This window comes from Cryptotermes secundus, unplaced genomic scaffold, assembly GCF_002891405.2.
Source record: "Cryptotermes secundus unplaced genomic scaffold, Csec_1.0 scaffold318, whole genome shotgun sequence".
Classification (NCBI taxonomy): domain Eukaryota; kingdom Metazoa; phylum Arthropoda; class Insecta; order Blattodea; family Kalotermitidae; genus Cryptotermes; species Cryptotermes secundus.
This window is the reverse complement of record NW_019730108.1, coordinates 844812-858906: the sequence shown is the minus strand read 5'-3', so window position 1 is coordinate 858906 and position 14095 is coordinate 844812. Positions and strand designations below refer to the sequence as shown.

The window sequence follows — 14095 nt, the reverse complement described above, 5'->3', positions numbered from 1 at the left end:
ACATGAAGGAGAGGCTTTCTTATGCCATATCATTACACTGGATGAGACATGGGCCAAATCATACGAGCCACAAATGAAACACCAATCGAACAAATGGCATCATTACAGGTCACCACAAAAATCAAAAGTTCGTCAGAACCCCAGCAATGTGAAAGTTATGGTGATTCTCGTGTATGACTGTGATGGTGTTATCCGAACGCATACCATTCCCCGACAGCAGACCGTCAGTGCACAGTATTACTGTTCATTTTTGGAACGCAACCTGCGACGAGCTTTGAGAAAGAAGCGACAACACTTTCTGCAGAACCCACCCATCATTTTGCAGGACAATGCTCAGCCGCATGCAGCGCAAGCTGTGGCTGAATTGTTCGATCGATGGGGCTGGAACGTGCTGTACCATCCAGCATACTCCCCGGACTTAAGCCCTTGTGACTTTGACTTGATTCCTAAGATGAAGGAACCACTTCATGGCATTTGCTTCAGAACTGTTCCAGAGATTCTTCAGGCACTAGACCACTCCATTCGAACTATCAACACAACAGGCACTGCTGAAGGTATCCTACGGCTTCAACATCGCTGGCAACGGGTTGTACACAATGCTGGTGACTACACTGAAGGACGGTAAAACTTCGAAACATGCATCTATTTTGTATCAGTTGTACACGTAAATAAATAGCTGCCACTATTAAAGTTCCAACCCAAGTTTGGAGTATCCCTGAAATTAGTTAGGCTTTAAAATGTGTTTAAATGAAACCCATAGTAAACTTTGCATAGGTAAATATTTTTCTGATATGTTTCCTCTGCAGAATGGGTTGAAACCAAATGCTTTATCACCACTTTTCAACTTCTTTATAATAAGCCATTGGGATGGTCCAACAAAACTAGGTGGGACTGAAATTAAATGCGATCCATCAGCTGCTGGTCTATGCTGATGTAAAGCTATTGGGAGATAATGTACATACTGTGAAGAAAAACAATGAAGGTCTGATTGCTGCTAGGAGGGAGGTTTATGCAGAAGTAAACAGGGAAAGTGAAGTGTATCTTAGTGTCTTGTCAGCAGAATGCAGGGCAAAATCATAATGTAAAGCGAGCTAATAGATCTTCTGAAAATGTGGCAAAGTTTTAATATTTGGGAATGACAGTAACAAACAAAAATTTGATTTATGAGGAAATTAAGAGCAGACTGAATTTGGGTAATGCCTGCTACCATTCAGGTCAGAACCTTTTGTCTTCTCATCTGCTGTCTAAGAAAGTAAAAGTTAAAATATATAAAACTATAACATAGGCTGCATTTCTGTATGGGTATGAAACTTGGTCTCTATCATTAAAGGAAAAGCACAGACTCAGGGTTTTTGAGAGCTGGATGCTGAGAACATTTGGACAGAAAAGGAATGAAGAAAAATATACAATAACATGCTTCCTTATAACTTGTACCATTCCCCAAATGTCATCAGAATGATCAAGTTGAGGAAGATGAGATGGGCAGGGCATGTAGGATGCATGGGAGAGAAGAGGACTGCATACAAGTATCTGATGGGAAAGCCAGAAGGAAAGAAACCACCAAGAACGAGCTGTAAGTGGGAGGATAATATTGTGGCAGCTCTGATGAAGACTAGAACTGTGAAGCCAGCAGAAACAGCCATTGCTATGGAACAGCTATGTAAACATGCTCAGTGCTTGGCAATGACACAGTAACCATCATGTGAAGAACTCAACAGACATTCATGCAACAATAGATGAGCTGTCAGAAATGGTGTTTTCTGTACAGTCCATGCTGAGGATACATAACAAAGACCAGCTGCCAGTTATTCAGCAAAGAATCCTGAGATGGCAGTTAGACGAGCAGGAGGTTGGGGAGAGATGGCAGTCAGCCTGCAAGGACATGAGCCCAGAAGCAGAGGATCATCCACTGTTGGAAGATGTTACCATGCAGCACAGTGAAGCCTGTGACTGAGAATATTAGTCTGTGTGTGATAGTGCTCAGTAAAGTGTAGTCATGAGTTGTGTGTTTAAAAGTTCAATAAATCCAATTACCAATCTAAACCCCGTCTATAGTCACTCTGTTATATGACAATATAAAATTGTATCTTAGAGAAACAGGCTGGGGTGGTATGGAGTGGATTGATTGGGATCAGCGGTGGACTCTTGTGAACATGATAATGAAAAGTTGGTTCTATAACATTTTTTTAAAATTCTTGAGTAACTGAGGAACTGACGGTTGCTCAAGATGACCTCCACTCCATGGAGGGAGTTAGTTAGTTACACAGCATTATAACATTTGGAACAGTAGTGTCAAATAACTTGGGACACTGGCATGTTAACCATATGAAACATGGTGCATATATCTACTGTTCTGTGATAATTTAATGTCTGCTGTTTAAATGGTTGGGACTATATTGACTTCTATGTTATTGCTAACACAATCCTCCCTATATAGTGCAAAGGTTAAGAAAGGCTAAAACACCACATGAAGGTCAAAGATCACACTGACCTGTAATGCCCATCCCTTAGCTTTATCTTCACATTACACCAAATTATACATCATCCTTCAATCACTGTAGGAGAAACTGTAACATGTCAGCAGATTTGTGTCAAGGAGCATGAAGAATGATGCCAGAATCAAACTGAAAGATCTACTTAGGAACAATTCTGTATCCATCATAACTTTATTTTCTGCATAAAGCACAGACACAAACATTTGCTGAAATATTTGTTCACAATGTTTCTTGATGGAAGATGCATAAAGTGAAAATTAAAAAAAGGAATACGTATAAACATGTCAATTACATTACTGAAATTACTTCAAAAAAGTGCATAAAATAAAAATAAACGCTGAAAGCTTACATCTATAAACAAATACTTTTACTGCAAAATTATGCTTATAACTGGCTACTTTTAGTCTGCATAAGTTCTAATTTTTCTCTTCATCACCTGCTGTCCCTGTCTGGGAGCAGCGCTACTTTGCAATAGCAACATGGGGCAAATAGTTACACATTTTCTCATTTCATTCCACTTTTTCCATGTTCACATATACTCGTACCTGACAGCTACTGAGATTTCTGCAGCTTCACATGCAACATAGCAATTGAAGTATCATCAGTTTCAAACATATCAAAATCATTATCTCTCATTCTGCTACATGTTCATACTAAACATTATCTTACTCTACCTCTCGGACTGTGTAAAGTCACACATCCTGCAGAGCAGTTTTAAGAAATTATTCCACATGAATATTATCATCTGTGATGTGACAGTTTAGCAAATGAGCTATGATTGCTGGTTCCTTGCTTCACCTACTCTTCAACATGAAGATACACAGTACATTCCTCTGAAACACTGGTGAATATCTACCAGGCTACACAGCACCACATCCCAGAAAACATTATTCTTCATAGTCATGGCTGTGAGAACTGCAGATCTCAAGTATTCCCTGGTACCATAATAAGAACAGTGTAGCAGCAACAATATACACTGAAGTTTTATGAATTAAGAATAACTAAAATTTAATTACAATGAAGCCCCTGACTAATAAAATGTCCAATTATAATTTTTAAAATACAAAATCAAATTAATATATTACACTATGAAACGTGATGATTACGGGATCCCAGATGAATGCAGTCTTGATAATTATGAGTGAATATTTTAGGACTTACATGGAAACATTAATCTAATAATTATGTTATGTGCAATAGGTACTAAGGAAATCATGAGTACTGTAAGCCCTAAATTCTGAATCACATACTATGATATATCTAGAGTTAAAGATCTAGTTATCTACAGAACATAGTTTTTAATTACTTCTTAGTGTGTGGAATTAACTGAAGTGCTAAGCAAGGAAAATGTGTGTACACTGGCATTCTTACATAAAACAAACAAAAGTATGATGACATTATAAATATGATTATGATAAGCCAATCATAAATCAATAATCTAATAAATAACACTGTGTTGTGTAAGATTATCCAAACAAAAGTTCCAAGTTTTCAAACTTGAAGAGGTACAAATGACCATGTATCTTCTACATCACAAAAATGATGGTTATGTAAAAAAATAAGTGATCATAGTTAATTAAAAACTTATCTTTTACAATCAAATCATACATGCCTATGAGTATAACTAGCACTGCTCATATGAAAGTAAATCACACGTCCACTGAACTACCAATAAAAAATGAACTGTCCTACTGAGAGGGAAGAAACATCTCACATCAGTAAGTTGGCTATGTTTGATGAAAATATATGAATAACTCAACATTAATACCACATTCCAAGTGCAATATTTCAGGACTTAACAAGTAATGTGAAAAGCTAGACCTTTTTTCCTTTTGAGGCGTCTTCTCTGTACTCCCCTCTCGTATATGATTTATATTCTCCACAATTCCAGTCACTCACTGAGCTCCTTGACACAGTAGCAGTGCATAAATGTTGCTCTGGTACTCTTCTGATGTGATGCATATATGGGAAACAAGTTTCTAAAAGAAGTGAGATTTTTAAATAAAGTAAAAATACTCTCTTCTTATATAAAGTGCGACAAATACTTGTACAATTAAATTTTTCATTCACACTGAGACTTTATAGGTTACAATACCATGCTGTAGTCTGTTAGGTGGGTAACAGTGTTTCACAGAAATATGCTTCCTCCATTCTCAGGGTACCTACCTATAGAACCACAACGTGGATCTTCACTCCTGTGAAAATCTCAAATCTTGTATATTTTCATTACTTTTACATACACAATTTCATTGAAAATGAGTAATTCTGACAACTTCATTACTTGTACACACACACACACACACACACTGTACTTACTAAAGTTAATGCTTTTCTTCTGTCACTACCTTGTCTCTTGTGTGGATACGAGAATGCTTCTTCAATTTCTGTTTCATGGAAAATCTCTTACCACAGACATCACAACCAAATGGCTTTTCCCCTGTGTGGCTTCGTCTGTGTGTGGAAAGATTACCACTCTGAGTGAATTCTTTACTGCACAAATCACATTTAAATGGTTTCTCACCCGTATGGATACGATAATGTTTTTTCAAAAATCCTTTATCAGAAAATTTCTTATTGCATACATCACAACTATATGGTTTAACTCCAGCATGTCTTCGCCGATGTTTAGTAAGATATCTACTTTCTCTGAAGCCTTTCTTGCATATGTCACAGTTAAATGGCATTTGATCTGTTTGATAACATGAATGTTGTGTGAGAACCAATTTGTCTGTAAAGTGCTCATTACACATTCTACATAAATATGACTTCTCACCAGTATGTGTGCGTCTATGCTTTGAAAGATTGCCACTTTTTGAGAAACTTTTATTGCATACTTGACATGTGAATGGTTTTTCACCTGTGTGAATACGATAATGTTCTTTCAGAGTGGCTTTCTTTGAAAAATCCTTATTGCACACATCACATATGTATGGTCTCTCTCCACTATGGGTATGGGTGTGCTTGTACAGCTCAGCTCTACGTACAAATTCTTGGCCACATATTTCACACACAAACATCTTCTCACCAGAACGGTAAACTGTATTAACACCAGTAGAGATATAATCAGCTGTAGTATAAGCATGGTGGATGTTATAAATATCCAATTCAGTTGTAGCGGCAATAATATTATCTTCTTGTAGAGATATCACATTATCTGCACTGTAAATTAATACAAAGTAATCATTTGCTTAAGAGTAATAAAGTGGAGAGTCATCAGAATCTTTTAACAACTATGTCAATATTCATTCTTTAATGTTCGTTGCAAAAAATATTAATGAGGATACTCTGTAATTTCAGTGTGATCCAATTAAATGCCATGCCTATGTAAAATAAGAGCAGTCACATTCAATATGTACACTCACCTTTCAAGACACACTTCAGGTTCCTCTATTGTTATATCATCATCTGGAAATTCTTTTTTCACTTTACTCACATCCCAGGAATCTTCCTAGTGAAAAACACACGAATATTGCAAGCATTATCAAACTCAAAAGTTAGATGCAGTAAAATAGATCACTAGTGTACTACTAAGCACAAGAACAACTTATACATTGTTCCATGCAATACAAGCTTGTGTAAAAACAATTTCAATAATCTTGGTCTTCGTCTTCTAAACCACCTACCGCAATACATTAAAGAGATACCAGCATTATGTAAATTTAAAATTACTTTGAAAACATTTCTATTAAAACATTGCTTTTATAGCATAGATGAGTTCCTCTCCTATGTGGACAAGACTTAGTTCACATTAGGATCATATAATAATTTAAAAGTAAGAACAATTGAGCTTAGCTTAACACACACTAGGAGTGTATACTGCGTAACTCTCTTCTTGCAGGAAACAGGACGCCATGTGCTGGAGAAAACACAGCAGGGACTATGGGATATGGAGCCAAGGCGGTGGGAGTGGTGCTGCAGAAACCAGTGTATGTGGGAGGACTTGTGACCGGCCAATTCGATCAAGGTTTTCCGTGGTTTTCCTTGGTCCCAGAGCAAATGCTGAGTTGGTACCCAAATTCCACGTTGCACTGCATGCTTCACATGCAGCCCCCCCCCAATAGTAACATCATGAAACTTATTATACTATAACTACACAAGAATGACATGTCTTATATCATGTATAATGATCCATGGACACGAAATAAATGAAATGAAATGAAATGTTATAGACTAATACCAGTGTGACAGGAATAACCTAATATGAATAATAGTAAAATTAACAGCAGGTATAAATGGTTGACAATCTTCTTGTGCTTTAGTATATACATTTCATTAAACCAACATTCATTCATTCATTCATTCATTCATTCATTTATTTCACTTTTTAATTGATCCTGATACAGGCATAATACAAGCCATAGGATATAGAATGAGTCACAAGATCAAAATTTAAGTTACAATAATTAATTGAAACATGTCAAAAACAAAAAACAAAACAAACATACATGCAAACAATTATAAAGCATAAAGCAGACATACATAAACAAATTTACATCGGATACAATAAATATCAAAATTCTAATTCTGGTTCACTTCATTAATAAAATTGACAAAATTATGTGAGATAAGACAATAATCCAATACAACAATTGATAACAGTAAACCAGATACAATATAAACAAGCTGTATGCTAAGGCATGAGTCAAAGTTATAAAAATTCATTATATAATATAAAATTTATAGTAATATTTCATCAAAACATAAAATTATATTCATCTAATTCATTCTATATATCAGGTAAAATTCCAATTCCATAGATCCATCCATAGGGTGAAAGCGTCAATGTCATCCTTAACACCAAATTTCACCATCAGAGAACTCCTTCAATGCATAAAAGGAATTCANTCAATAAAAGATAATTTTTAGGACATTTTTAAATTGGAGCCTATCCTCTGATAATTCCTTTATGTAGGGAGGTAGATGATTAAATGCTTTAATACCCATATAATAAACACCATTTTTATAGATTGCCAACCTTGGTAGTGAAAGGTGAAAATTATTTTTATTTCTAGTATTAAGATCATAAATCTCAGAGTTTGTTTTGAATAGAGAAGCATTATCAATTACAAATTTTAATAATGAAAAATATATTCTGAGAATCAATCCATCAATGGGTGAATATGAAACATGTCAGGAGATGTATGTTGCACAATGCAACTTCAGCAAAAGAGACATTAAACAATAATATATGCACAGTATATAAATGATAAGTTGAGCATTAGAAATAAAGATGATTTAGAATTATCAAGGTACTACAGGAAATATTGTAAAGTATTGTCAAAGGTTATAAAGTTAGCAAAACAACGATACTATAAAAAATTAATCTCAAATTCTAAAAATAAAATTAAAACTTCTTGGAATATCATCAGATCCATAACTAATACAAATCCAGAAAAAAATCCAATGTCAACAATAAAAATTGAAGGTAAATTATGTAATAATTTTCAAATTATGACGAATTTTATTAACAATTATTTTGCATCTCCATTACCACAAATGAAAAGTAGTATGTCTACTAACGGGCATGAAGCCCTCAAATTTCTTTCTGACGTATTCAAACATCCTTTTCCAAATATACATATGACACCCGTAACCAACAAAGAAATTAAAGATATAATAAAATCATTAAAATTGAAATATTCATATGGATATGATGAGATTCCCCAGCATATCCTTAAAATAAGTTTACCGTTTATTCTGTCACCTTTAACTTACATGTGTAACAAGTCACTAAGTCTTGGTGTATTCCCTACAAGGCTAAAGTATTCCGAAATAAAACCCATATTTAAAAAAGGTGACAGAACTGATGTGGCAAACTATAGGCCAATATCTCTATTGACATCTTTTTCTAAAATTTTTGAAAAAGTTATATATAATAGACTTCAACATCATCTCGACATAAATAAAATCCTGGCGCATGAACAACATGGATTTCGTACTAAATTGTCCACGGATACAGCCACTCATGACTTAATAAATACTATTCTATCAGCATTAAATAACAAACTAGTTGTAGGAGGTTTGTTTTGCGATTTGACTAAGGCTTTCGATTGTGTAAATCATGAAATACTACTTGCAAAACTGGAGTTTTATGGTATCAATGGTTTAGCAGGAAAGTTGCTCAAAGACTATTTGACTGATAGGCAGCAAAGAACAATATTGAATAATAACACTGAAAGTGGTGTTTCTAAATGGCAAAAGGTTAAACAGGGTGTCCCTCAGGGTTCTATCCTGGGGCCATTGCTCTTTTTAGTATATATTAATGATTTACCATATATAATAAATAAAGTGTCAAAGCCAGTTTTATTTGCGGATGATACCAGCATATTGTGTTGCAAGTCGAACTACAATGAACTTGTTATTACTTTAAAAGAAATTCTTGAATTAATTAATGTATGGTTTTCTATTAATTCGTTAACTTTGAATCTGACAAAAACAAATTGTGTCCAGTTTTCATCAAAACCTAATTTACCAATAGATATCAATATAAACCATGGGGATATCCAAATTAATAACACGAGTACACTGAAATTTCTTGGAATAACAATTGACAGTACTTTATCATGGAAAGAACACATCAAATATACAGCCAGCAAATTAAGCTCGGCTAGCTATGCCATCAGAATCCTAACTTCAGTTATGTCCCTAGAAAGCCTATTGATGACTTATTATGCCTATGCCCATTCTATCATGTCATATGGTATAATATTCTGGGGTAATTCAACTAATAGTGACCAAATTTTCATAATTCAAAAAAGAATAGTTAGAATAATAATGAGAGCGGGTAACAGGGACTCTTGTCGACCAATTTTCAAAGCATTAAACATTCTTCCATTCTATTCACAATATATTTTCTCAATATCTGTTTTTGTGGTTAAGAATATGGACAAGTTTGTAACAAATTCAGATATTCATGGCATGCACACTAGACGGGGTTTAGATTTACATTATCCAACCTGTAAACTGACTAAAGTGCAAAAGGGAGTGTTTTATAGTGGGATTAGGATATTTAACAACTTGCCATGTAGAATTAAAAGCTTGTCAGAGGACATTAAGAAATTCAAATATTCCCTAAAAATTTTTTTGCAGGTGGGCTCTTTTTATTCATTACATGAGTATTATGAATGGAAATCAAGGAATGATTGTGCTTCCTATAGATAAAGATTGCGCCTATTATTTGTCGCATCCAGAATATAATATTATCTGTCTGTTTTTGTTTATAATTGTTGTGAATGGCACCTGATTTTTGACGTTTGTTTGTTTCGGTGTCGTGTCTGTGATTTGGTTTGATGTGTTTTGTGTTCTACAACTGTTAATGTACTACAATTATATGTGGCCTTTTTAAATGTCTTGGATATTTAACTTTTAACAATTTATCATTTTAAATGTACTTTTATTGACATGTTCTATATCTCAAGGCAGCACTGCCAATTGTAGATCTCTGGAACGAAATAAATATGTATGTATGTATGTATGCATGCAAGGGGCTCAAAAGTTAAGAGTTAATAAATGGTCTGTGTGCTTGTATTATACGTTGTTGTGACTTGCTTGTTGTAAGTGTGGAAGTATGTATGACATCTGTGTTTGTTATGAATTTTAATATGTTATAATGAAACTGTATTGATGATATGGCTGGCCAGCGTGTGTGTGCGTGCGTGCGCACGCGTATGTGTGTGGAATGGCAAGGTCTGAATTTGACAGTGGTTTTTCACAGCCTATGTGTGTAGTACAGACAACTTGCGCTGTCTGCATGAGGCCTGATTATATGTTCTATTGGACCAAGGATGTATGATGTGTAGTCATCACGAATTTGTAATGTGTGACATGTTTCATATCCAGCCCTATGGGGAGGTGATTGGATCCATGAAGTGAAAATAAATGTAATGTAAATGTAAGTGCTCAAAAAGTTGGCAATACAAAAGATTACATGCCACTGAGATGTACAGGCACTGGGGATAATACCACATGCATAATCTTATGGAAAATGGGCATGTCTTAACCTCATGTTCTGGCTGCTTCTACTCCCATTTCCATGAAACAGGAAGCTGAATGGGCCCCAGAATCAGTCTGGGCATGCATCTTCCACCCTAAATGCAGTCATTTTACTAACAATGCCATCCAGCTTCTAGGCAAGAGCATAACAAGCAACTCTTGAAACACAACAGTATGCATGCAATGAAGTCTTCCAGATTCCTAACATTTGGCATTAACTCTGTACAGACATGGCTAATCACCCGAGAAGACTTCACACAGCTTCAAATCACATGCACCAAGATGAAATTTTAATTATATGTAACAATGCTGCACTTACTGACTCTTCCTTCACAGAGACAAATGCAAATGTTCCTAGCCCATCCTGTCTTGCATCGGTGGTCTCGGCTTCGTTCTCCGAATCTACTGGCTCCATCTCATCATCAGATTCTGGTTCCACTTTGACTATATCCATAATAGGCTGAAAGGGGGGGAGCATCTGACTACCAGCCAACATTCAAACACATGTGATGCAATATGGTGTGTGGTTTATTGTCTGAAGCAGTCAGTGTCTGGTCTAAACAATGTGAAATGGTGAGGTACTTAATGAACTGGAATAGACCTGGAAGGAAGCAGTCATGACCCAATCAATACAGTATCCTGGCATTTGCCAGGAGGGACAGAAGAGATCTGTGAACACTTCAGTTAGGATAGACACTGTCCTGGTGAGTATATTCTGAACATGAGTAAAGACCGTCAGTGCTATACAAACCCCCTTAGTGGTGCAATATGGACAGCTGATGCCTCCTTAGTACTACTGTAGGATGGTTCCAGTTAGTTTGCTTTTGTTTTCAAAATATTTACATGTACTGTGTGGTAAGCATATTACCACCCCCCCCCCCCCACCAGAAATAAAAATTTTGTTTAAGCCCTTATCACTATTGTCAATGAACTGTGTACATCAAATGGTAAGCCCGTACGGGAAGTGAAACACATTACATAAGGTCTACCCAGTAACTGAACGTAACACAAACCACTCTTACAAGTTGTCACGTGATCCTTACATATTTCCACTGAATATAAGTCTTTTGCACTTGATTCCAGCAAAACAAAACTCCCTTCTACGTCTCATTTTATACGTTCATTTGGTATTACGTTAACCGACACTAAGACTAGATACAAATACTAACAAAATCTCTTCACGGGGGCCACACAATGACCTACATTACCAGGAACTTTAAAGGCCATACAAAAATTCCGACATATGTACTCACTGATGCGACCTGTGCACGAAAAAGTAATGCCCCTTCTCAATTCCTGATAATGCCTACGAAAGATTACAATTACTCTACTTATCTCCCGGCTCAAAACTCTTTCCAACCAAGCGGTCGCTATGTCGCTATTATTCGTGTTGTAACTAAACTTACTGGATCATATGTGAATTTTAACTATGCCGTGACCAAAGGTCAAATGACCGATATTATGGTTTACGATTCCCATAGTAGTGTTGTTTAATATTCTAAACTTTCTGTAATTGAATTTTGTTACATTCCGATGTTTCAGCTGCTGATTTTCTATAATAATGAATTGTGTCCCCAGCAGTTTACCATAACAGTAGCTACCAAAAGAACATTAACCTACGTCAGATGTGATTCTTATACGTTTTCTGATATATTGTGCTTAAAAAACGGAGACATTGCCTGTGCGATGCGATGTTTTTTGTTCTCACTGTGGTGAATTTTGAGATAGGTGTTCTATGATATTTTACCGCGTAGTTTGCAAATAGGTACCAATCTACTCCACGTGATATTCTAGACGACCGTGAATATTTTTCATTTGATACCAATGGGTACTTGGTGTGAATGTGGGTTAGAATACCTGCCCCAAATTTCTACGAGTCGTAGTAGGTGACTAAAAGGGAACCCAGTGCCTGGAGGTATAACGGGTCCATCTATCACTGGGGGACATACATACTGGGCATGGTGCTCCAGGTTGTGTGTTGGACAGAACATCATCTCCTGTTTTATTTTAATATCATCCACTGATACTTCCGGTCATGAAATAACTTCTACATAGCTAATATGAATGCCATCCAATTGTGAAAACACGTAAAGAACTGAAAATATCTGAGACCATAATCATAAAATCCACGAACTCAGGCTTCTACATGCGAGTATCACTATATGGCAGTTTTTCTGAAGCAGTTAATAAAATTAATAAATACGAAAATTGTCATGATGTACTGAGAGAACATGACAGAACAGAATTAAAGATAAATCTTTTAGATTCAGATTAGATTATCACAATAGAGGTGAAGCACCAAGTGTCACTCCTTTGAAATAGACTCTACGAGAAGAACCACAACAAACCTTGAATACAGCAGCCATAGTCTTGACTGAGGTACATCCAGAGATTCTGTTGATAAGCTACCAGTTATGATTGGTGCAATGATATATTCTTTGCTTACCCGTGAGCTAATCACAACAATTACTGCAAATAATACTGTCATGAGATAGAGCGACTATAAGCTGGGTTGTAATTGGATTTACTGACCACTTTTATCACAACTCTTAACCACACTTAATTATAGAGCCATTGCTGATCTCCACACTTTACAAATCACTAGAGCATACAGACTAGGGTTTGCAGTCTGTTATAGTCAACACTGGTCGTTTCCTGGTAACAGCTTCTAACAGTGAAGATTCTTGAACTATACCGACCAAGTCTTCTCTTCACAGATTCCCTTACAACTGACTCAGTGCTTCAACTGTCTAGCTCCAAGATTGGAAGCCATTTCACACCAATCTCCTAGTCTTCTCTTCACAGACTGACTGTCAACTCTCTCAGTTCAGTCATAATCAGAGTTACTTTATTACTGGCAGTTCACCGCCAATCAGTTTGTCTTGGCACCAAACCCCTTGAGACCCATGACCAGTATTTTTATTTCACCTGAACACTTGTGGTTGTAGTCCTTATGTAACATCCTCTCTGACAAGAGAATTGGTCTGTTGTTTACAACTGCTGCTGGCCCTCACCAGCACAGTCACTCTCATTATCATATTTAACCATCTCAGATTCGCTACCCAGAAATGGGCCTATACACCTTAATATGAGGGTAAGTCAGTAAGTAAGATACAAATGGATATAGAACTTAAACAAATAAGAGTACTGATTTGAAAAATGCTTTTATTTCTCAACATAATCTCCCTGTACATTGAGGCACTTGTCCCATTGTTTCACAAGCCCCTGAAAACCAGGAGCATAAAATTCTTTGGGCTGCTGTCGGAACCAGGCATGTTCACATGGCACGGCCTACCTCATAATGCATCACAGGTTAGGTTTTCAAAAAGTCTGTGCATGATGGGTGCTGCGCATGCTGACCCCACAACACAAAATGCAAAGAATGGGTCTGGCATTACAGCATCTAAATCGCTACCACAATGAAGGACACGATATGCTAGCCTGAATTGTCACAGGTGATGAGTCTTGGGTTCACCATTACCAGCCCAAGATAAAGTGTGCATCCCCTGCCAAAAAAAAAAGTTTAAGGTGACACCATCCTCCAGGAAAGTGATGCTCACAGTCTTCTGGGATCATGAAGGCATACTGCTCACCGCATTCCAGCCTCA

At 36.3% G+C, this 14095-nt stretch overlaps 1 protein-coding gene across 1 annotated transcript in view; it reads right to left on the bottom strand.

Moving 5' to 3' along the window:
• Positions 1-2634: 2634 nt before the first annotated feature.
• LOC117282443 (zinc finger protein 239-like) overlaps positions 2635-14095 on the bottom strand; it is a 13029-nt gene continuing 1568 nt past the window's right edge. Inside the window, exons 2-4 of the mRNA XM_033752097.1 lie at positions 10807-10947; positions 5858-5943; positions 2635-5654 (exon numbers count right to left, since the gene is read on the bottom strand). Coding sequence (XP_033607988.1) covers positions 4817-5654; positions 5858-5943; positions 10807-10947 — 1065 coding nt within the window. The 3' untranslated portion in view covers positions 2635-4816. The remainder of the gene's footprint in view (positions 5655-5857; positions 5944-10806; positions 10948-14095) is intronic.